The sequence below is a fragment of the Aulostomus chinensis genome, chromosome 10 (assembly GCF_037954235.1).
Source record: "Aulostomus chinensis isolate RoL2024-O1b breed Wild chromosome 10, RoL_Achi_v1.0, whole genome shotgun sequence".
Lineage (NCBI taxonomy): Eukaryota > Metazoa > Chordata > Actinopteri > Syngnathiformes > Aulostomidae > Aulostomus > Aulostomus chinensis.
Window position 1 is genome coordinate 15,414,029 of NC_141329.1, and position 25,275 is coordinate 15,439,303.

The following is a 25,275-nucleotide window of genomic DNA, read 5'->3' on the forward strand; positions in this document are numbered from 1 at the left end:
CTAGATGCCTCCCTGTGGAGGTGTTCAGGGCATGCCCAAACAGTGGGAGACCTCAGCCAAGACCCAGGGCACGTTGGAGAGACTATGTCTCTCAACTGGCCTGGGAATGCCTCGGGATCCCCTATGAGGAGCTAGATGAAGTGGCCGAGGAGAGGGGAGTCTAGGTTCTCTGCTTAGGCTGCTGCCCCTGTGACCTGACACCAGATAAGCAGAAGAAGATGGATGGATGATGGATGGATCAATGAGTTACCATACTGTCCTCTTGCTTCAAACCAAACTAGTATGAGCTGAGGAGGGAATGTGGATTAAACTGATTTTTCTCGTTTGATTTGACACTAATGTTCAAGTTGTATATCTGTGTGATGACAGGCTGACCTCACTGAAGCACTTTAAGAGGGACACTGGGACTTCTCCATCCAAGACCTGGAGAACTGCTTCAATATCTTCCCTGGCAGCGTATCCACCCAGATCACTGGCAAACAGGCTGAAGAGGTCTTTAAGCATAAGAACATGTTACAAGTGAGTTTATCAGCAAGGATAAAAAAAGCAACAATGTCAGTGAAGTTCTCCTACAGTGGTTCTCAAACTTTGGGGCAAAAGGGCACATGGTTTGAAATTATAAACTGCCAAATGTATTGTGTAAATCTCGGAGGACAATCCACCAACTGGCAGGAAAATGTTTGAACCAAAATAGTAATGTAATAAGTATGTAATCACATCCATCAGATAAAGGAGCTCTGCACCAGACTGTCTCCATACTGATGGTTATGTTCCATTTTTAGAGAGACTCCTGTATACTCCTGTATGGGAGAAACACCACCATGACTTGTTTTTACCCTGCTGCACTCAAACTCTTTTCCTCTGCAGAACACAACCCCTTAAGAGATGCAGCTGCAGTATTTCCACTTCATAACTTAATCGGGTTGTGACTCTACGTCACTCTAAAATACCAGCCATGACTGTAAATGAGCAAATTTATGATGCATTCACTATAGGTTGTCTAAACAGCATGGTTTATATTTTCTTATTTGCCAGTGCTGATATCAATAATCAAACATCTGAGAAAGAACTGAGATAACAATCTCAAAACTAAACCTGCATGAGGGGATGAAAATGAAATTCATGATGAATGTAAATGGAATTTAGTTATATAGCTTCTTCAAAAAGAGCTACTTAAGTGCTTTATAGTATTCCCTGTTAATATTCACATATTGACGGCAGAAGCTGCAATGACTCTGAAGGAACCAGAAATTGAATCAGTAAACTTCTGATCTACCTCCTGACTGAGCCATGAAGCTAGTCTAAGAGAAAGGGAAATAGGTCAAGCCTATTAAAAAGCTGGTCTGTCTGGTAAATGTTTGAAAACGAGCCCTTTTTTGAATGGATGGTCATCAGTGTGTTCTTAGAAGGAATTCCTGGATATCAAATGCTTTTTCTTGTAGCATCACAGCTGCATTAGCAAAAAATGTGTACACTAATGTAATCATAAGTGACACGTAACTACTGCACCTGCTACGGTTCTCTTTATTTTTGCCTTTTTCCCTTATCTATTCCATTAAATGGCAACTTATGGAACTTGATCATCGCGACTGTGAAAAACAGCTTAATATATGGAGGTATTCTACCAGGTTCAGCTTGCCTGCAGGAAACTACCTGTACCTCATAGGAGGAACTAAAGGGAAAACTATGTTGTAATTATTTAAAATAAAATGTACAATTAATGTATTCTTCTTATTTGGTTCATGTACAATGGATTTATCCAATGTCTATCAATTATGAACATTTAGAATGATAATTTTGATAAGACACAGAAGTAGTAAAATTTCCTTGATGGATTGATTTTACGTTTATTATGTTCCGTTCATTCATCTCTCATAGCGCAAACTACTGAGTCCTTTGGGGATTTTAAAATAACCATGATTCTTTTATCACAGATAATTAGTTAATCAAAGTTTTGTTTCGAAATAGGAAAATTAATGTGGGGTCCAAATAGCTTTATCAAACTAATCAAATACAGTGCTAGGGATGATACAATGAACTTCTTCTACAACAGGCAAGCATTTAATATGGCAAAATTCACATTACAGACACAGTGACCACCCATGAGACGAATTGGCTGCTTTTTCAAACACAGACCAACATGGTCTACCTGTTGACTTAGCATCTCATAAATAGAAGCCAGTTGACAGAAATCCATCAAATGGACTGAGAACTTTCAAACATCAAATTATACTATTTAACAGATTTGACATGTTGAAGAAATGAAGACGACAGCATCAGGAGAAACTTACACTTGGCCTTCTCCTCATTGCGACCTCGGGTCAGAAGCACTAGACCCACGATCAGGTTATTGAAGTGTAGTCCTTTGGATGACCCTCCGAATGAGTTGTAGATCACCTAAACCAAAGGCAGAGACAGGTAATGTAAAGACATGGGCAAATTCACACTAATTTTGTGTTCACCAGTTTGCAACAACAAATATTTTCATTACAAACTGAGAACAATAATTAACAGTGCTGGTTTGAGGTTTCTTTGACAACTTGTACCAAGTGTATAAATTAATGAAATCTCAGTTTAGCAAAGTTTGGATCCTAAATCCTGACAAGGTTTCATGACAAATCAAACATCATAACCAGATACTATTGTCAATTAATGTGAAAAGCCTGTTTTCAGTTGTTGTCCAATTCAACTCACATGTATCAATGATGTATTAAAACTCTTAAAAACTTGTCCTACCCATACTGTATTATAACCGTCCAAATATGAGAGTATATATCTAAACGGGAATAATCATTTATTGTTTATATTGGACTGATTTTGTTCATCACGCCTATACCAATATGAACGCAGATATTTTGTTAAATCCCAGTCTCACAAAAAAATCACATAAGATCAAAGAAGGATGATTTCTGTTTTTATTCTTGTGAGCGTTTCTCACCATTACTTGCCAAGGTGATTCGTATGAACACAAATGATCTATACTTGTCCAGAATTGCATGATTTTCCCTGTAGCACTTACCATGATGATACTACCTTGACTGTGTATTCTAATTTTGTTGACCTGACATCATTGCATATTAAAAAAGGGCAGGATAATGGGGAAAAAAATATTTCAGTTAAGAGGAGACTCAACAGAACAAAATAATCACTTAAGGGATCCCTTTATAATGTTGTCAAACACACCACAAATCTCTAATGGTAAAGGTCACAAAACTGGATTGAATGTGTTTTTCCGACTCTTATGCTAACAAAATAAATCAGTCTGTCAGGCCAGAGCCACAACTCTGTGTGGTGCAACTGCATTATGCAGTTCCTTCATCAAAAGCATGATAACCCGCATTTACTGGTTTGATTCTTTTACAATTCAAAACAGAAATCACGTCCCAAATACAGCGAGCTCCCATTCTAAATCAAAGGCCACCCACTCCAATCTCTGACCTCTCAGCATGATCATCAAATGCTCAGGAAAGCCCATTCTGGACCCAGTCATCTCCTCCATGGAGCTTCAAATGCCTGCTCTCTTGAGCTGGCAATATGGCCTAGTATAACATTCAGATTACAATATTTGTTATTGCCCCCCTAGAAACTTCAGACTGGAGGATGTCAGTCAGCAGAGAGAATACTGGCCGCAGTCTTAAGTAAATGAACATAGGTGTTGCTAACACACAGTATGGTTTATTTTACTTAAACTATAAAAGTAGTTAAATAGAAAAGTTAACATTAATCCTTCTATTAATGTTTACTAAAAGAGGGGCAGCATGACTCAGAGGTAGTGTGGCTGTCTAGAAACCGAGGGGTTGCTGGTTCCATCCTCACTTCCCCCGGTGACCATGGCAAGGTATCTTTGAGCAAGATACTGAACCCCTAATTGCTCCTGATGGCCCTGCAATAGACTAGCGGCCCATCCAGGGTGTACCCCGCCTCTCGCCCAATGTCTGAGCTAGGATAGGTTCCAGCCCTCCCTGTGATGGATAAGCGGTATAGAAAATGGATTGAATGGATGGAAGTTTACTACAGTAATTGTGTTGTTTTACTGGCAGAAGGAAGAACCTTCATACCTCATCTCGTTATTTTAATCATAACGCTTATAAGTGTCTTTTGTTTGTAGTTTTGGGGGAAAACAGATAAAATTTAAAATCAGATTAAATTTTTGGGCCATATCACCTTGCACACAGAGGTATCTTCCATATCAGACAATATTTTTGTTATGCAACACACCAATTTATTTACAACTAATTTGATGACAAAATAATATTATATTTGAATGATCTGGCGAGACAATTATTTGATGAAGCATACCACACACTCAAACACACACACACACACACTGTTTGGTTGAAAGGATTTGTGACACAGTGACTTACTTCGGCAACTTTGAGTGGAACTCCATCTCCCAGCACCTCCCTGTAGAAGCACTGCTGAGTCATGTAAAAAGAGAGGCCGCTGGTTCTCTTGAAGGCATCCTTCAGTCGCTTCAACTCCACGTCAGTGACTATGGAGGTACCGGGAGATGAACAGAATTAGTAGTTGTTCATTAGTAGTAGCCCATAATCTCCCACTGTTTTTCTTTAAGAAAACACAAAAGTAACATTCAGTAACATTGTAATGAAAAAACTCTTCGTAGATTATGACTCCTTCTCTTACTTTAAACTTGTAATTGGACATTTCATTCATGATATTATTGCCCCCTCTCATCAACATTTAATATTTGTGCTGGTCACTGCATTTTCAAATTGTCGGTAGGGGTGAAGATGGTAGAAGATAGAAACTGCACTGTTACTTTACCCAAATAATACAATGATTTAATTGACACTGGCTATGATTAATTATGATAATTACTGGTTAGGTTGTTAATATTGCAAATTTTGATTTCTAGGGATGTAACGATATAAAAAACACACAAATTATCACTGTTTTCATATGAATTTCATCAAGATATTGTTAGGGTGTGAGAAAACATTGAATACAACATATTGTCACCTTCTTAGAAGCCTATCCCAGCTTACTTAGGGCAAAAGGCTGGGCACACCCTGGATGGGTTGCCAGTACATTGCAGGGCTATATAGACAGACAACCATTCACATTAACAGTCATACCTACGGTCAATTTAGAGTATCCAATTAGCCTAGTTCCCATTTGCATGTCTTTGGACTGTGGGAGGAAGCTGGAGTACCTGCAGAGAACCCACGCAGGCACAGAGAACATGCAAACTCCACTAAGAAAGACCCACTGCTTGAGCCAGGGCTTGAGGCAACAGTGCTAACCACTACACCACATCTCCCCAAACTTTAAAAAATGAGTCAGGCAATTATATTAAGAATGTGACAATATATAAACACATTTGGAACAAAAACAAGCAGCAACAAAATGCAGGTTTCACATCTATGTGAGTAGTCATTCACCCTGTCACACACTCCACTATTTAGCACCATTATCCTGCAATCATCCCAAAATCTAATTACAAGTGACAAAATACCATCTATGACAATATTTTTAATACCTTTCATATGTAATTGAAATACAACATCAGGAAGATCAGACCCTTCCTGACCCAACAGACCACACAGCTTCTGGTTCAGGCTCTTGTCATCTCACGCATTGACTAGGCAAGGCAAGGCAAGGCAATTTTATTTGTAGAGCCTATTTTCACAAACAGTTTTTCTCAAAGGGCTTCACATGGCATCATAACAACATCCTCTGCCCTTAGACCCTCACATCGACTGAGGAAAAACTCCATAGAAAACCCTTTTAACAGGGAAAAATCTGAGAAACCTCAGGGTGAGCAACAGAGGAGGGATCCCTCACCCAGGACGGACAGACGTGCAGTAGATGTTGTTACAGACAAGAAAACAGTTTACAATACAAAATGTGGGAAACATGGAAATGTTAATAACAGTTGAAGAAGGAAGCTTCTGGAAGGGGAGGCAGGGAGAGCAAGCCAGCTTGATGGGGGACTGGATGGCAGACTGGTTCATGGAAGGGGAGCACAGGCCGGTGTAACAGTGGGGAATAAGGGGGGGGGGGGCGATGCAGGCAGCGGTTGGGGCTATGGTGGATCTGTGGAAACACAGAGAGACTGCGAGACACCAAGGCCAAACTACAAAGTGCAACAAGTAATGGTAATGACAGTTCCAAAAATGTGCGGGGAGGAGAGGAGGAGAGAGGGGGAGAGAGGAGAGGAAAAGAGAGGAGAAGAGAGGAGAAGAGGGGAGAGGAGAGGAGAGGAGGGAAGGGCTCCATGTAACCTGATGTGTCCCCCAGCAGTCTAAGCCTATAGCAGCATAGCTATCAATGGTTCAGAGCTACCTGAACCAGTCCTAACTGAAGGCTCTGTCATAGAGGAAGGTCTTAAGCCTGGACTTAAACGTAGTTAAAGTGTCTGCCTCTCTGACCCATGGAGAGAGCTGGTTCCATCGTAGAGGAGCCCAGTAACTAAAGGCTCTACCTCCCAGTCTGTTTTTAGAGATACTAGGAATCACTAACAGACCTGCATTCTGGGAGCGGAGTGCTCTGGTGGGAAAGTAGGGACTAATGAGTTCTTTCAAATAGGATGGGGCTTTATCATTGAGAGCCTTATAAGTCAGCAGAAGGATTTTGAAGTCGATTCTAGATCCTACAGGAAGCCAGTGGAGAGAAGCTAAAGTGGGAGAGATGTGCTCTCTCTTCTTAACTCCCGTCAAAACCCTCGCTGCAGCATTCTGGACCAGCTGGAGACTCTTTAGAGAGTATTTAGGACATCCTGACAAGAGAGAGTTGCAGTAGTCCAGCCGAGAAGTGATAAATGCATGCATCAGTTTCTCAGCATCACTCTGGGAAAGGATATTCCTAATCTTAGCAATACTTCGCAGATGAAGAAGGCGGTCCTAGTCACACACTTTAACTACTACTGCAACTCTCTTCTGGCAGGCCTCCCTGCATGCTCATTCAAGCCTCTGCAGATGATCCTGAATGCAGCAGCACGTCTGGTCTTCAACCAGCCCAAAAGGGCACATGTCACCCCGCTGCTGGTTTCTCTTCACTGGCTTCCAGTGGCAGCCAGAATCAAATTCAAGGAACTTCTCTTGGCTTACAAAACAATCACAAGAACGGCTCCAGCCTACCCGGAATCCCTGATCCAGATCTACTCTCCTTCTCGCCCACTACACTCTGCATGCGAAAGACGCCTGGTGCTTCCAGCCCAGCGCTGCTCCAAATCTCTAGCCAGACTCTTCTCTTCTGTTGTTCCCAAATGGTGGAATGAACTACCGAACTCTGTGCGTTCTGCTGAGTCCCTTTCTATTTTCAAGAGACAATTGAAGACTCAATTGTTCAGAGAGCACCTAGGCACTTAACCTGACTCTTCTCCTCTTTGTCCTGTGAGGTAGAATAAGTCAGAGGGTCCAAGACCCAGCACTTAGTGATTATGTAGCACTTACTGTGTTGTGTGATGTTGTATGTTTGTCCAAAAAAAAGGGGGGGGGGGGAGACACTTCTTCTGCCACTAGATGGCAATACCTGTGACCAAATCACAACTGAAGCACTTTTTGCGCTTACTATGGGTTTTTCCTTAAGTCTGAATTCTTGCTTGTGTTGTACGTTGCTTTGGACAAAAGCGTCTGCAAAATGAAATTGTAGAATTGTAATTGTCTTATACCTGTTCTTTAGCCTTCACAGACATCAAACCAAAAGTGGGAGGAGGTAGATACATATTGAGAAATATGGTCTCCTGCAGTAGTCTAATGGGACGAGGAGATGCACACAGATGTCCCAACCAATGACGGTAGAATGAACTGATAGTCAGCTCACAATGTAAGGGAAAATCCATTATGTGTCCTAGGGAGGATTAATTTTCCTCCTTTCTTAATCAATAAGCCACAATTCATTATTACTAGCCATCTTCGAATTTTACTGTGATTATCATTGAAACCAAAAATAGTTACATTCATAAGAGGTCCCAATAAATGAATTTACATTTGATAACTGAAATTGATTTACCAGTTAAAACTCACAAGAGCCCTGTAAAGCCAAGAACTTTATAATTCTCTGGAGGTCCATCATTGACATTTCACATTATCATTTATTAAAACATTATTCTTGCCAAATATATTGATTTGAATTCCTTTCACCTGTTTAGATATAAGGCCTGGGCAATAAAACCATGTTAAAGTGTGGTGAATGTATTTGTGAACTGATAGGAAAAAGTGTTCTAATAAAACTGTGGTGCAGTGGTTAGCACTGTCGTCTCACAGCAAGAAGGTTCTGGGTTTGAGTCCCAGCTCGGGCACGAGATCTTTCTGTGTAGAGTTTGCATGTTCTCCCTGTGCCTGCGTCAAGTCAGTTTTATTTACATAGCGCCAAATCACAACAAAACTTATCTCATGACACTTTACAAGTAGAGCAGGTCTAGTATCACACTCCTTCAATGAATTTACACTCAACAATTCTCCATGAGCAAGCACATCAGGCAACAGCGGCAACGAAAACCTTCCTTTTAACAGGCCTGCGTGGGTTCTCTCCGGGAACTCCGGCTCTCAAAATGCAAAGAAAAAACACTAGGCCTTTAAACAAGAGTGGCTGTCAGAGTACATAAACAGGCGAGTGAATGCAACCAATGAATCTCACTTAATGTATGTTTACATGTACTCATTGCACGACTATTTGCCAGTATAAACTTCTCGAGTACAGCACTTTAGTTTACAATGCAAGTTTACTACAACTTTAGTTTACAATACCTTTACATACAAAGTGTTTACATGTTTGTTTGTTTTTCCTATTCCAAAGAATGGTAAATGGACTTATTTTATATAGTGCTTTTCTACCTTAGCGGCACTCAAAGTGCTTTAAAAAATTTTAACAGTTAGATTGCAAGACCAACGCAGAGGTTTTTTTTTTTTAAGTTTATTGCTGGAAACAATGTATGTAGAGGGAACTGTGATGCTGTGGATTATTTAAGCATAAATTCTTTAGAGGATTGTGATTTTTGGATTGCGGCCCAGGAGGGGCATGGTGGTGCAGTGGTTAGCACTGTCACCTCACAGCGAAAGGTTTCCAGGTTCTAGGTTCAAGCCCTGGGAAAAGCACAGGATCTTTATGTGTGGAGTTTGCATGTCCTCCCTGTGCCTGCATGGGTTGTCTCAGGGTACTCTGGCTTCCTCCCACAGTCCAAAGACATGCAAGAGAGGACGAGACTAAATGGACTGTAGGTATGGCTGCGAGAGTGAATGGTTGTCTGTCTATCGGTGTTGGCCCTGCAACGGACTGGCGACCTGTCCAGAGTGTACCCCACCTCTTGCCCAAAAGCCACTGGAATGGGCTCCAGCCCCCCGTGAAACTTAACAGGACAAGCAGTAGAAAATGAATGGATGGATAGATTGTGGCCCACAGGGCGCATTTCCCATGTATACCCTGTATCATGCATAGGCTGACTAACTGAGCATTTTATTCTCACTTCAGTCTAAACAAAATGTAATGTAATGAATATAACTACTGTTCCTTTAAGGAGAGGAACAAGGTACAACACATAAAATCTGCGATATCACGCCCTCGCATGGCTCAGCTAAGGACACCTCTATTCACACCTTTATGGCAGATGATCTGTGCTGACGTATGTGAGGCCCCACCTGCAGTTATAAACCCCGTCACCACAGTCATCCCTCAGCTCAATAGCCGCTCTTCACCGAGCCCAGCTGCGCAGGGGGGCAACCCAGTGTTGTACCTCGTTCCTCTCCTTCAGGGAACAGTAGTTATACTCATAACATTACGTACCCTTTCAGTTGATTCACTTGGTACAACACATATAGTATGGGACATGTACTGTATACATGCCCCGCAGAGCAGCCACCAAAACGGAATCAAACCCGAATGGGAACAGCAACACTGGGCCGCCCCAGCTCATATGATTTGCAGTGTTTGCTTTTTGATTTATTGCAGTGTTTTGAGAACAAAACAAAACCTTTATTGAATTCAGCAAGCGAACACTCAGAACATTCACACAGTGAACAACAGGCACCGCTCAAAGGGCAGTTATCTGTGAGGGTGGGGGGGTTGTGCTCGGGAGATTGTGTGAGGAGAGCACAGTGCTTCTTGGGACTGGACTCCTGAACAAAACATAAACGTGGCCTCTTTGGCAGCAACAGGTGAGGGGCAGCAGTGTCTCCAGGCTGCTGAGGCCCCTCTTGAGTCAATCCTGAAGCTAGGATGACTGCTCTCTTTCTCTGGTAGTGGTTGGCTCGCGCCCTCGGAGGCACCCAGCTCAAATCCAGCTAACCTGTCTTCGCACTCCATGTGGTATGCCCAGCTGTCAACCGCCGGTCTCAGATGAGGCTGGGTCCTTTGATTCAGAGAGGAGGGGATTGTGCCATGCAATGGCTGCCCTTCCTTGCACTCTTGCCACAAACTTGACCCGCCTCTCCAAGGTCAGAGCTGGTGACAGGAGTCACAAGACCTGGGCTCAGTCAACACTCTCCTGGCGTGGACGATGCCCAGGCAGACCAGACAAGCATTTTTGGAGATCCTTGTTGTGCAAGGAGAAACCTCATCCCTGAGGACAGGGGCGGACATTGGACTTCGTCCGTGGCTGCTGAGGTAACACGCTCATAACGAGACACAAAACCAAGGGAAAAACACAAAACCAGTGCTCCGTGGGTTGCAGCAGCTAACACCAAGTGGGGCAGTTAAGCTAATTTTGTGGGCAGTAGCCAGAGAGAGAGAGAGAGAGAGACCAAGCTAGCGAGCCACACCTAGTTAGCCTGACTTGAAGAGGTGTTCTCTAAGAGGGATGACTGTGGTAACGGGGTTTATATGTGCAGCCGGGGCCTCGCATACGTCACCACTGATCATCTGCTGCAAAGGCTTGAATAGAGGTGTCTTCAGTTGAGCCACGTGAGGTAATGATATCCCATACCGTATGTGTTGTACAGAGTGAATCGACTGATGGGAACATGTCAATTATACTTGTTACTTCACTCTAATATCCTCTCTCCTCCAAATGCATTTTAGCAATTGAAACATCCTTCAAAACATCATCTATTTACTGCTCAAGAGGCAGCTGAAATTAGAGAAAAGAGAAGAAGCCTCCTTCCTGGAGTCATTTCTGTTAACAGTACACTACGGCTGAAAGGTCAACTGAGCTCACTTGATTTCAGGATTTACATCATGCTGCGGACACCGTTGTGTTCCCTTCTAGACTGTGTCCAGTCTTGCTGATGGCAGCCCGGTTACAGGAGAGAAAACAGCTGAGTAATACCTAGAAGCTCTTTTTCATTCACGGTGTGACTGTCGAGGCTTCCAACAGTAACAGTAACTCGGAATCCCCTCCCATGGGGTCTGATACTTTGGTGTCTAAAGGTGTGTTCACACCAAACACGATGTGAATTATCGCGTCGCTTTATTCGCGCTAATTTGATCACTGGATCAATATGTTTATATTTGCATCATTCGCGCGAACTTTTTTCCCCTGCGAGGAGAATTTTTTTCCACCATTTCCTTCCATCATCAACAATGGCTGACCAAACAACCGTTGCTGGCTTGTATCTGTTGTAAGTCCTAGATACGGCGGAAAACCAAACGCCGCTGTATCCGGATACATGACACAATCCGCAGGAGCACACAGCTGGTATCCCAGTCGGACACCAACTACAGCAAGGACCACTGACGTGACTTCACTGATGCAAGGGAAATCTCAACGCTGATAGGCTCTCTCAACACAATGTCACACGAATTTGTCGCGCAAGTTGAATACGCGAATACACGAAATTTGCGTTGTGAAATTGTCACCACGAAATTCGCGTTGCGTTATTCGCGTCACCCGGCGAGTATACACGTGAATTCACGTCTAATCACCTCGCTACATAGACTTTACATGTAAACTTGTCGCGGGAAAAATTTGCGTTGTGTTTGGTGTGAACACCCCTTTACAATGGTGAACACCATATTGAAAGCTTTTTCCACACTCTGCTGGGTAACAGCTCAGTTAGTGCAAATGCAATAAATGATGCCATGAATGAACACACCTAAGGTTCATTTTGTGCCAGAATTGTCCTTTAACCTTAAAAACAAAAACAAACAAAAACCTCAGACAGGGGTTGAAAACCAGTTATGTTCTCCTGCATAGCCTGCTTTCATCTATTATGGCTGCCCTGAGAGACTTTTGAGCTTTGGATTTTAATAATTTTTTTGAAATATCCATCCATCCATTCATTCATCCTCTTACGCTTGTCTAGGGTCGGGTCACGAGGGCAGCAGCCTAAGCAGAGGTCCCCGCTCTCGGCAACCAACCATCCCACACAGCATCCAACCCCTTTGGCCCATCCCATCAGTGGTGAGCCCATTGGAGGGGGGAACCCACATTTTCTCTTTGGGCTGTGCCCAGCAATGCCCCATGGGTGCAGGCACAGCCTCCTGGCCTGGCTTCAGAGGGGGTCCCTTTGACCAACGTCTGGGTGAGGGAAAACTTGTTGGGACTTGGAAAAGGTTGTTTTCTTCATTGGGGTCTTTTGAGCTACTCTTTGTCTGGTCCCTTCCTCTGTTTGTTTTTGGGTGACCCTACCAGAGGCATAAAAGCCCCAAACAACTTAGCTGCTGGGATCATTGGGACACACAAAATCCTCCACCAAGATACAGTACTCAGCCAAATGCACGGCAAGCGCTCTGAAATCAGTCCTCTCGTGAGGGGTTGGACTCTCTTCCACTCTGCCGTTGCCAGGAGTGAGAGGCAACGGACAGGGCTGGCAATACTTGTTTCCCCTTGGCTCAAAACCTGTACGAGTTTAACCTGGTGGACGAGAAGGTTGTCTCCCTCAACCTTCAGGTGGGGACTTGGGTCCTGCCTGCTGTTTACGGTTATGTGTCAAATAGCAGTTCAGAGTACCCCCCTTCTTTGGATCCTCTAGAGGGAGAACTGCAGAGTGCCCCTTCTAGGGATTCCGTTGTTCTGCTGGGAGACTTCAACACTCACAATGGCCACAACAGTGGGACCTGAACAGGTGTGATCAGGAGGAATGAGCAGCGGACATTTAATTCTAGTGGGCAATGTTCCGTGCCTCCATTGTTGAGGCGGCGGGTCGAAGCTGTGGCTGTAACATGGTCGGTGCCTGTTGTGGCGGTAATCCAAGAACCCATTGGTGGACACTGGCCATGAGAGATGCTGTCAAACCAAGCGGTGTGTGGCAGATATGGGAGGAGTTTGGTGAAGCCATGGAGAAACACTTCTTGATGGCTTCAGACAGATTCTGAACCACCATCTGCCATTTGCCTGAAGATTTACAACAGTCACTGAAGAGGTCCATGATCAGGATCATCACTGCTCAGCAAGGCTACAATAACTGAGTTGTCTGTAAATTTCAAGATATCCACCTGATCAGACCTTCCATTTAGGGATATATGACATTTCTTTGGTTGCATCCCCATCATGGATTTTACTCCCTCCCTCCCATTTTACTCCCAACATGTTTAGCCGCATGCATTCATTCCATCGCTGGATGTCTAGGTGGTGCTTAGATAACAACGTGGCTTATAAAGACAATTGGAGCTCCTTCTGGGGAAAACCTGGTCTGATTCGGAGAGATGGCGTCCATCCTACTTTGGATGGTGCATCTCTCTTATCTAGGAACATAGGCCAATTTATTAGCCATACTAGCAACTACAAGCACCCAGAGTTCAGACCAGCAGGCAGAGCTGCAGTTTAACACGCCCCTCTGCTGGTTCCTTCGTGTTGTCACACACCCAGCCTATAGAAACTGTGTCTGCCCCGAGGCTATATAAGCCTACACCCAAATCTGGAGGAGTAATTTATAGCAACTTAGTTAAAATTAAAACCACTGCTCCAGCAAATCAACCCAATACAACTATTAAATGTGGTTTGCTTAATATTCTATCTCTCCCATCCAAGTCTCTCCTAGAGAACGATTTAATTACTAATTATCAGATTGGTGTATTAGCACTTACTGAAACCTGGGTGCAGCAAGATGAGTATGTATGGCAAAAGATCCAAATGGTGAGGAATGAAGTTCAGTGGTACTTCCATGAGCCACCTCTAGCCAAAAAGGAAGACCCTCTCAAATGGTGGGGGGGAATGAGAAGAGTGTTCCCACACTATCAGAGGTGGCATGATCAGTATTGTGCATTCCTGCAACATCCACCCCGGCAGAAAGAATATTCTCTGCAGCTGGTAACATCTGCTCTCAGAAGAGAGCCAGCCTCACAGCAGAACATGTGGAAATGCTAACCTTCCTCAATCTGAATAAACTATGAATCATGTAGCTGTTAATGCTGTTCAGTTTACTTGATTTATTTTTTTTTTAATATCACTGCTACAACCTTGGTTTTAAAAAAAAGGTAATATTTGCATATTTATGTTTATATGTTTAGCAGCACCTTTATTTGATTTATAAACTTTACTGCATTTTGCCTGAAAAAAAATTGTGTAATGTTCAGGAACTTTTTTATTTAATTGAATACTTGATATATTTATGTACTTAACAGTACAGTTGTTGTACAGTCAAAGCTGTAATAAATATTTTTGAAGGAAATATTCATTTTTATTGTCTTTATTGTTAGTTAGAACAATGCCGAAAACAACTTCATGCTAAATTGTAAAGGTAATTGCAAAAAAGTGTGATGATCCGATTAATCAATAAGATAATCGCAGATTATTTGATTATTCAATTAATCGTTAGTTGCAGCCCTAGCAGCCGGGTGGTGGAGGGGGTCGAGTATGGTGGCGGGAGGATGTCGTCTCTGCTTTTTGCATATAATGTTGTCCTCTTAGCTCCATCAGACCACGACCTGCAGCTCTTGTTGGAACAGTTCGCAGTTGAATGTGAAGCGGCTGGAATGAGAATCAGCACCTCTAAATCTGAGGCCATGTCCTCAGCCGGAAAAGGGTGGTTTGCTCATGTTCTTGATTCTATAATCTGGCACGCAGCAGGTATAGATGTATAGATGATGTAGATGTCTCAGCTTTAAGGTGCAGGGCTGCATGCTAAAGCCTGGTTTCTATTACTGCTCAAAGCTCGGATCCGATCTAGACCCGCCGACTGTATCCGGTAATTACATGTACACGCATGTCGTATTTCCGCCCCAGACCGGATCAGCAACCTGCTAAGTGAATTCATCACGTCTTTGCGTTTATGTTTCTATGGCACAAATAGAGCAATAAATGGACTGATGGGACCCGAGTCCTGACTAGTACTGAACGGTAAAAAGAAACCAGGCTTTCCGCTGTGGAAAGTACATTTTAAATGTTCAAAGCCAAGACAACTCAGTTTGCTACAGGCAAGCCCACAAGCTAACTTATCGAGGCGAGTCTTCATCCAGCTCCGCTAAAACTCCTACGTGCTTTCTGCTCAGATGTTCATTCATGACAGTCATGTTCCCATGCCAAGCGAAGTCCTCCTTGCTAAGTTTTCAAGTAATTTTTTTCTTTTCTTTAATGAGAGTGAAATACTCCCAGCCCAGCTCTTTTCATCCTATCACCACATGCTGCTGCAGTGGACACCACCATTGTTGTTGTGATCTGCAGTCGCGAGTGCGCGCAACTCTTACTTATCTCCCCTTCATATATTCGCGGCATTACATGTCAAAAAACACTCACGGTTCTTGGCCGATGAATTATCGATAATAAAATTCGTTTGGCAACGAATTTATTAATCGACTTTTAATCAATTTATCGATTCGTTGTTGCAGCCTTACCCAGGATGCGCTGGAGGGATTATGTCTCTCGGCTGGCCTGGGAACGCCTCAGGATTCCCCTGGAAGAGCTGGTGGAATTGGCTGGGGAGAGGACAGTCTGGGCTTCCTTGCTGAGGCTACTGCCCCCGCGACCCGGACCAACCGGCTAAGCGGAGGACGACGACGACAATTTCAGCCCTTGTTACTCAAGGTTGGATTTTCTTGGGGAAAGGGAAGGATGACCTGCTATTTCTTACCATTTCTTACTATTCCGTGCTGTTTTTTGACTTTCATTCCTTTTGAATTATTTTCATTATTCCAAATTTTTTGATCTTATTTGATTTCTAAATTGTGATAAATTGCTGAAAAAAAAGGCAGAATGGGAAACTTCTTTGGTAGGAAGTCTGGTGATGGCAGGATGGGGCCTGTCAAGTACATGGTTGACAATTATGGGCTTGAGAGTGTTACCTTTGTTAAAAGTTGGGATGGGATTACTGCAAAGGATGGACTTCGGAAATTCCCTGGCAATGGTACTTTTGATCGCAATAGTCTGAAAACCTAACGGAGAAATTAACATTTCACAAAGCAAATGAAAAACAACTACATGCTTTTCGATTCTGGGTAAGTGAGAGTCAACGACACCATGCTGAGTCCCAAGTAGCTTCACTCACTGACCAAAACAAAAAAACTAACAGCCAAATTGGATGAAACCAAATACACAACGCAGATTAACACTAGCGAAAACAATCAAATCAATCTGCCTTCTCCAAAACATAACCCAAATAAAACATTAACAACACATTCTCTGTACCCTGTCAAGGAAGTAAATGATTCTAGTGAAGGGGAAAATACAGAGGATGAATGGGTCCTAGAATGTACAAGAAACATATTGAATAACCACAGGGAGAATCCTCGTGGATGGGCCACTAGGACGGGAAAGAGGCCCAAGAAAACCAATATAACTACTCTGGCCCCACTTATCACAGTGGGAAATGAAATAACGTACAAATCATGGAGCCAGAGGGAACTGAAGGAAAGTGTTGAAGATTTCCCCTGACACATCCGCAAGAATCGGCAGAAATGGCTTGAAGAATGGGACTCAGTGTGTACCATATACCAACCCCACCTACCAGACATGATGCAGCTTCTTAAATTGACATTACCTCAGGATTTGAAAATTGAGGTACTTGAGAGTTGCAAAATACCCCAAAACCCTACTAAGGCCGCTGCAGTAACTCCTCAGCAGGCCCAGTGGTATTATAATATCATAGCTCTTGCCATTCAGAAAGAAATAGTGCTACCTGTGGATTTTGCCCCACTCAATAAACTGAAACAGGGAAGGGAAGAAAGTCCTTGGGAATTCTACAAAAAGACTAATGTCTACAGCTAGAGAAACCTGTGGCTTATCACAACAGCAAATGGGTCCTCTACCACTAGGATACTTGCAAAATCTTTATGTGAATGGATTAATACCATAAATCAAATCGAAAGTACAACTAACAGTTGGTTGGACTGGGAAAACAATGCAGGAACTGGTTGAAATTGCACATCATCACTGGGAGAAAACAGAACTGCGAGACTGTAGACTGATGGAAACATTCATGCTTGCTCAAGTTTGTCATTATTCAAGTGGAGCTGGAAGGAGAAGCGGTGGCAGAAGAAACTTCAGAGGAAGTTTCAAAGGAAAGGGAAACCCTCGACACCAAACAAACAGATTTCAATCCAGTCCAAGATGTACCACACATCATCCTGACAAAGAGAGGAACCCCATCTGAAAATTAAGGTAAATGGCAAAAAAATATCATTTTTGGTGGACACGGGAGCTTCCCTCTCCATGTTAAAACCGAGTGAAGTAAATAATCTGACTCCATCTTCATAAACAGTAAGAGCAGTGGGAGTAGGAGGAATTCCCATGTGTTTTGTCTGTGTCTGAACCAGCTAAGGTAACAATAGGTCCATTCACAGAAAACACGACAGAGTTTGCAACATCACACACATTCTTGTTCTCTGATACCACTCCAGTAAATCTACTAGGGCAGGCAAGATTTACTTTGTAAATTGAACTGTACCATTTTCTGCACTCCAGATAGCATCTTCCTGGAAACAAAACAATGCTTCTGCAGTGCTTGCAGCCCTGGTGGGACGACACTCGCCCCCACCAGACGGGAAAGGGACAGTTCAGTAGGGCTGAGCAATTTTATCGATTCTGCGATATTATATATATATGTATATATATATATATATATATATATATATATATATATATATGTATATATATATATATATATATATATATATATATATATATATATATATATATGTATATATATATATATATATATATATATATATATATATATATATATATATATATATATATATGTATGTGTATATATATATATATATATATATATATATATATATATATATATATATATATACATATATATATATATATGTATATGTTATGTATATATGTGTGTATATATATATATATATATATTGTTTCCCCAGTGAGTATAGATTGTTCAGCCGCGGGTATCGATACATTAAGCCCCATCCAAATCCCCCGTGTTCCGCACTTTGCAGGAAGAGCAATTAAGTCTGCCAGCCGCTAGTGTCGCTGTAGAGCATTTCTAGTTACCCAGACACCGAAGCCTTTCTCATCCGGTTAGAGCTGAGAGATTCAGGAGAATGGCGGCGAGCATTGTTCCCTCTAATTTTTCATGTGTCTGGGCATACACACTGCTCCCTGAGCACACTGAAGATCAACGTGAGCAACATCAGTTGTGCACGTTTTGGCCACACACCTGTTCCACACCTGGGAGCATAGCAAGGTACATGGTTTATTAAAAGAATCAAATTACAGCAGCAATTTCTATTAGTTTACTTTTAATATTTTCGGGGGTTTACAACTCAACCGCTGAGCTACCGTCACCGTCTCTTATCGCTGCCGCATTGTTGTTAGCTAGCTAACCTGCACTGTGCCACGGCGCGTATGGGCAGGGCACACACGCAAGCACTGTGAATGCTTTGATTGGCTGCGTAGTGTAAGTGAACCGTATCATATCCTTGGCTGGATACCTGTCACTCACCGAGTCTATGCGCAGCAGAGGTTTTCTTGTGTGCTGAGAATATGCGAGCGGTAGAGCGGCAGAAGCGTGCAGCTTAGAGGGAACATTGGCGGTGAGTATAAATCCAGCGCTTGCATGCTTAAATACACATGTGTGGGAGCATTTTGAGTTCAAAAACAAAAAGGAAAGCAACGATTTTGACAAAAGTATGGCAGTTTGCAAACTGTGTCACACAAACGTTAAGTACTCTGGAAATACCACCAACCTGCGAGCCCACCTAAAACGTCATTACCCGGACAAGGAAATGCTAACTGAGACCGAGCCCAAGAAGCTGTGGCGCAACCCGAAACAAACCACAGTGGACAGTGACAGCGGTGGTTGCCAAAAGTTCCCATCTTCTTCACCGTGGTCGCAGAAAATTACGGTGTCCATTGCCTACTTTATTTTTCAGGATTTGAGAGCTTATTCAGTGGTGGAAAACACCGGCTTTAGGCGCATGGTGAATGCGATGGAACCCTGCTATGCTATAGTCAACCGTGAATTGAATTATTGGCTGACATGGTTTATTTTTATTTAACCTGGTGGCTAGACTGGCTAGTAGCTACCTCATATGTTCAGTATCAAGCTAAAAAAAAGCTGCCAAAGAAGGCCACTTGCTGCACTTAAACTCTCCATTGTTCATCAAGAGTAAAAGCCATTTGAATGAAAACAAATGAAAACATTTCTGGGAATGACAGGTTATTGCAGGCAGTGAATAATTGACTACGCTTCTCTTGCTGCTCCACTCCAAAAAATATCAAAACCCTCAGTAAGTACAACACCGCACACAGGCATTTGATAAAATGAAGCAGGCTTTGTTATCAGCCCCTACACTACGGCTACCTGATTACAACCAAACATTTACATTGTTCATTCATGAAAAAGATGGATATGCCCAGTCTGTTCTCACACAACGACTTAACTCTTCTCACCGACATGACGCTTATGTCTCTGCTAGATTGGATCCAGTAGAGAGGGGACTTCCACATTGCCTGAAAGCGGTAGCCGCAGCTGCACTCGCCATCAGAAAGTCTGCAGATATACAGTAGTTCTTGGCTCTCCCCTCACCATTATGATTCCACATGATGCACTCACTCTCATCACCAGAGAAGTACACCAAAACAATACCGGTTCTAGAGAGGCAAATTATGTACTAACTCTCACAGCCCCGCACATCAACCTCAAAAGGTGCTCTATTCTCAACCCAGCCACGCTATTATCTACAGAAAATGACGGCAATCCCCATAAATGCACAGAAGTTATCACCCTTTCCTCCTAACCAAGACCTGACCTTTCAGAAACACCTCTCGCTAACCCAGACCTTGTTTTCTACACCGACGGTTCAGCACATAGGGAAAATGGTGTGCCGTACGCAGGGTATGCAATCTGTGATGATTTTTGTTGTTGGTGAAAGTGCCACTCTGCCACCCTCCAGCTCCGCCCAAGTTGCCGAATTACACGAACTCATGAGAGCCTGCTGTCTAGCAAAAGGTAAAACTGTAAAAGGTTTTCACTGATTCCAGGTATGCGTTCAGGTCTTTACACGACTTTGGCACGTTATGGGTGAACCCACAGCCATTGCAGTAATCAAATGTGAAGCCCAGACCAAAACAAAGGATTCTGTTTCAAGAGGCAATGATTTGGCTAACCATGCAGCCAAAATTACAGCCAAACCTCGTGTTCCTGTCACGGTTAAACTCTGCCCCACTATAACAACCACTATACACATATATATACACATATATACATATAGATATACACACACACACATATATGTATGTATATACATACATACATACATATATGTGTGTGTATATATACACATATACATACATATATGTATATATACATACATATATGTATATATACATACATGTATGTATATATATATACACACACACACACACAAATATATATAGATAGAGATATAGAGAGAGAGAGAGAAAGACAGAGAGACAGAGAGAGAGAGTGCTTGACAAATTATTACACCATCTCCCAATCCCATAAGTTTTTATGCCACAGCTGCTCTAAATTAACAGCATTTGTCATTAACAGAATCATTTTTTAGGTTTCTGTAATGGTTGATACAACAGTATGTAGCAGCTCTTAAACCAAAATGATATTTTTAATGTTAAAATAAAATGATTATTGTTATCATTAATTTTCACATTTAATGTTTTCAAAAAAACAGAAACAAAGTAAATCACTTTTTTCTTCTTGAATAAGATGTCAAATTATAGCTATTTACTTGCATTCCTCAACATAAAAGTTAGTTTTAGCAGTTCAATGTTATGCTTCATTAATTTCTGTGTGAGTGAGTCGGCTCAAATTCGGGTTCAAAAGGGTGAATTCAGTTTGCAATTACTTAATATTGTACATTGGAAACATCAAGCATTTTTCCAATAATAGTTAAAAGTTATCAGGGCATACAATTCGTTATCTTTGACTTGACAGTCTCGCAATGTGACATTTGTCTGCTGATTTTTTTTTTTTTTTGAGGAATAAAGATCTCAAATTGAATACCAACCTTAGAGAGGCCCTATTATGCTCATTTCAGGGGCTTTTAAAACTGTGTTGGACCCCAGTGGGGCACTATTGACAGATTCCATCAATTAAAAAAACTCCATAATTATCGCGTATTGCAGTCTGGGTAATCCTCTATTCTGCCTCTTTCCTGCTTCCTTCTAAAATGCTAAGATTCAGTACCCCCCGAAACAAACACACAAACACACACCTTCTGCAAGATAGTTGTCTCACCCAGTAACTGGTTTGTTTACAGTTTTAGCATTTTAAAAATGTCAACTTCAGTGATATTACCATATGTCTTGGACCCTGAATCTGAACCAGAAAACAAAAATACACAACCTCAACCTCCACTGAAGCTACTACTTTTCCAAGACATCTCTACATGAGCCCTTAATATCCAGGAATTTGCATAATAGCAGGCCACAAGTTAGTATTTCCATGCACAGCAATGGGGTTTAAAAAAAATTCTGTCCTGTAATTTTCCAAATAATATTACAATAGGGCTGCTCAGTGGTGCAGTGGTTAGCACTGTGGCCTCACAGCAAGAAGGTTCCGGGTTTGAGTCCCGGCTCGGGCGCGGAATCTTTCTGTGTGGAGTTTGCATGTTCTCCCCGTGTCTGTGTGGGTTCTCTCCGGGTACTCCGGCTTCTTCCCAGCATACAAAGACATGCAATTTGGGGACTAGGCAGACTGGATTCTCTAAATTGACCGTAGGTATGAATGTGAGTGTGAATGGTTGTTCGTCTCTGTGTGTTGGCCCTGCGATGGACTGGCGACCTGTCCAGGGTGTACCCCGCCTCTCGCCCGTAGATGCTGGGATAGGCTCCAGCCCCCCCGCAACCCTTACTAGTAAGGAATAAGCAGAAGATGACGATGGATGGAATATTACAATATCAGACAAAATAATACAACATCTATTTTTCAAAATTGTGCATCCCTTTTCAATTTATAAGATTTAAGTGCTGTTTCATCAAATTATGTTGTTAGTGTACTCTTCCACAAAGCAGCTTTTACGCATTTTACTGCTCATTAGTTAGCAGACAGACTTCATCTCCACACAGTCAATGAAGAACTGTTTTACCGTGTTCTTTCACTTTCACAATTCTGTCTTTATTGCAGTGCCCTTTGTTTTAGGGATGGGTTTTTTTGTTGTTTGACATCACAAAACCTCCCTTACAATCTCCCAATTTGAACTCAGTCTTCCAGCTTCTCATGTCAGTCTGCCTGAATTATTTCAGTAATGTTGGCTCTCTGGCTGTTTTAATCACCACATAGAAACAGTATCAAAGCTATTTTGAACCTTGTCTGCCTTCTCGGTCCATTATCTCAATAGTTGTCATCTCTACCACACACCCTCAGACTCCGAACAAAAACTCACACCAGCAATGCACATGCTAAGTTTGAGATAAAAGACTAATAGACATCAATAAAAACAGATATTCATAGATTTACTAGTTTTACAGTTTGACGCTTAACCACCAACACAAACATACAGAGACATACAATACAGAGCACTAAGTAAGCAGCACTGCACAATTAGGCCTCAAGGAGGTGACCTTGTGCTTATGACAGAAACACATCAAAGCAGAACTCTTTGAATGAGATGCTTCCTACTTATTATCCTTACAGCATCCAACCAGAGTGAATTTCCATACAAAGTGACCCCGTAATTGCTGCAGTAGGGCCACCTGTAGGAATTAGGAATGCTGCCATGTGACTTGTCACTGGATAATTCCTCTGCCTGTGTGTATGTTTGGTCACATGTGATCAGCAGAGTGGGAATAGCAATCTGTTAGAGGACTGTCACCCAAATGATAGGCCAAGTGGATATGACTGTATTCTCGTACTTGGTTATACTTCAAAACTGCAATCATAAAACACACACACACACACACACACACACACACACAAGTAGATGATACCAAAACTATATTATTTAAGCATTAGAAGTGACAAAGCACCCCTTAAACACATCTAGCTGGAATTAAAAGTAAACAATTCCTACAAAAACAAACATTAACTTGTTTGAGTCTTCCAAAAAAAAAAACAATGAATCTGTAAGACATCAATCTGAAAAAGAGAGGATGCTAAAACAAAAAGTCACAATAATGAATCAGCAGTGTTAGAGTCTTTATGAGCCAGGAACTGACAAAGTTCAGCTGTTGTCACCCAGGGAGTAAAGAGCAGTTGGAAAAAGCGCTTGAAAAACATCCCTTGTGCGCACTTATAAATGCGCACACTCACACACACACACACACAGATACCCACATAAACATGACATCTCTATACGCGGTAGTGACATAACCAATTAAATTTTGTACTTGTCTTAAACTTATCTGAAAGAAAATTCTTTTCTACTGAAAATGAATTTTAATCCCATGTCAAAAATAACAATATCAATTGACGCTGCAGCAGATGCAGGCCACAGAGACCCAGTTTCATGTTTACCAGACATGCACCACTGGCTCCTGCGCCAGTCCAAAAAATGTGCCCGCTGGCAAAATTGAAGAGACAAAACACAGTGGCGGTAATGTAAAGCACATCTGTTTGTTGCGCCACCAAACGTCCTGACTACACAGATTGTTAACTAGGGGCACCCTGACGGTACCATGGCACCCACACAGATGATAAACACTCACGTCACATGGCTAGGCTTGAAATCAACCAGACAACCCCGAAAATGAAGGGTCTGCAGGTATTTCCCTAATCAACCTTAAATGTAGCAATCCATAATGCTAGCTAGCCAAAACGAAAGCTAGTGCTAGCACGTACATTATACACTAAAGGTATCGCGTCGTACCAGCCAGCTGTTGACACCATCGAGAAGCCTTACACAGCTGTTTTGGCATATATTGCCAAGCCAACCCCTCCTCGACCATTAACACTGCCCTCCACCAGCCCCCGCCACACACACAACGCTTTGGGAGCTAAGGAGCGGACGTCTTGCCAAACGCAGTTCATGTCATATCTTTCAATTTGACACGAAGAAGATTGTCAACAAAAGGCACACACCTAATATTACTCCAGCCTGAACATTTTATGAACCGTCAACAATAAAATTTCAATGAAGAACGCACATAATGTAGGTTAGAGCAATTTTCAAGACGGCGGTTGCAGAAAATGACTTTACTCGCTAAGCGCTTATTAAACTTGACAGGTAAAAGGTTGAAGCTCAGCTCAACGAGGTCCTTCTGTGCTGAGATGGAAATATCTGAAAGGTTCCGAGAGGGCCAACATATTAGAAATGAACGTGTCTGGACCTGGCCCAAGGACCACGTCACTTAAACATATACGGGTGCTTCAAACGTCAAGCTCGAGTGTACCGGGCTAGCCTGGAACACAGTCAGCTAGCTAACGTAAAGCTAGCGGACTGCGAGAAGGATTTAGACCGCATGTTAGTCTTTACCTCTCTTTACTGCCTCGTCATACGACAGGAATCCTATCCTCGACTCTTTGGCCCCCATGCTCCCCTCATTTCATTACGATGGGAGCAAAAACGATGGAAGCCGAGTTCACCTGAAGAGTTGGTCGCCTTGTCCGTTTATTGTGAAATGGGTTCCTGGTAGTGTGTATGTGGTGAATGCTTTCAGCTACGCCTCCATTCTGTCACATGATCTGACTCTACAGGTCAGTTGATCAGCTCCCTAAAATGCCTGGAAACACAGCCGACTTCAGTAACTGAAACGTTTTTGTTTTGTTTTGTTGTTTTCGTGCCTCGGCCACCCTATCAAATATTCCACTCTTTTCCAAACCATATATATTGACGAATAACGCAGAGCCATCATACAATGTCAATGTGAAGTTATGATTGAGTGTCGTTTTCCAGCAGGCTGAGTTGCTCCACCGTGTGGCTAGTTAGCCACATAATGCTTTATCCATCTCCTTAAAAACACTTGGCTTTATCTACATAAAATGCTTACAAATTTCAGTCTTAAACACCCTAATTTTCCATTAAAAGATGCCAGAAGAGATCTAGGAACCACAAATT

General features: G+C 42.3%; 1 protein-coding gene across 3 annotated transcripts in view; it reads right to left on the bottom strand.

The window, feature by feature from the left end:
• usp32 (ubiquitin specific peptidase 32) overlaps window positions 1-24,877 on the bottom strand; it is a 71,148-nt gene extending 46,271 nt beyond the window's left edge. For all 3 annotated transcript variants that reach the window (XM_086216143.1, XM_086216142.1, XM_086216141.1), the window contains exons 1-4: window positions 24,694-24,877; window positions 4,365-4,492; window positions 2,292-2,397; window positions 376-494 (exon numbers count right to left, since the gene is read on the bottom strand). In XM_086216143.1, the coding sequence (XP_086072269.1) occupies window positions 376-494; window positions 2,292-2,397; window positions 4,365-4,492; window positions 24,694-24,751 (411 nt within the window). In that variant the 5' untranslated portion in view covers window positions 24,752-24,877. The remainder of the gene's footprint in view (window positions 1-375; window positions 495-2,291; window positions 2,398-4,364; window positions 4,493-24,693) is intronic.
• Between the last annotated feature and the right edge of the window lie 398 nt (window positions 24,878-25,275).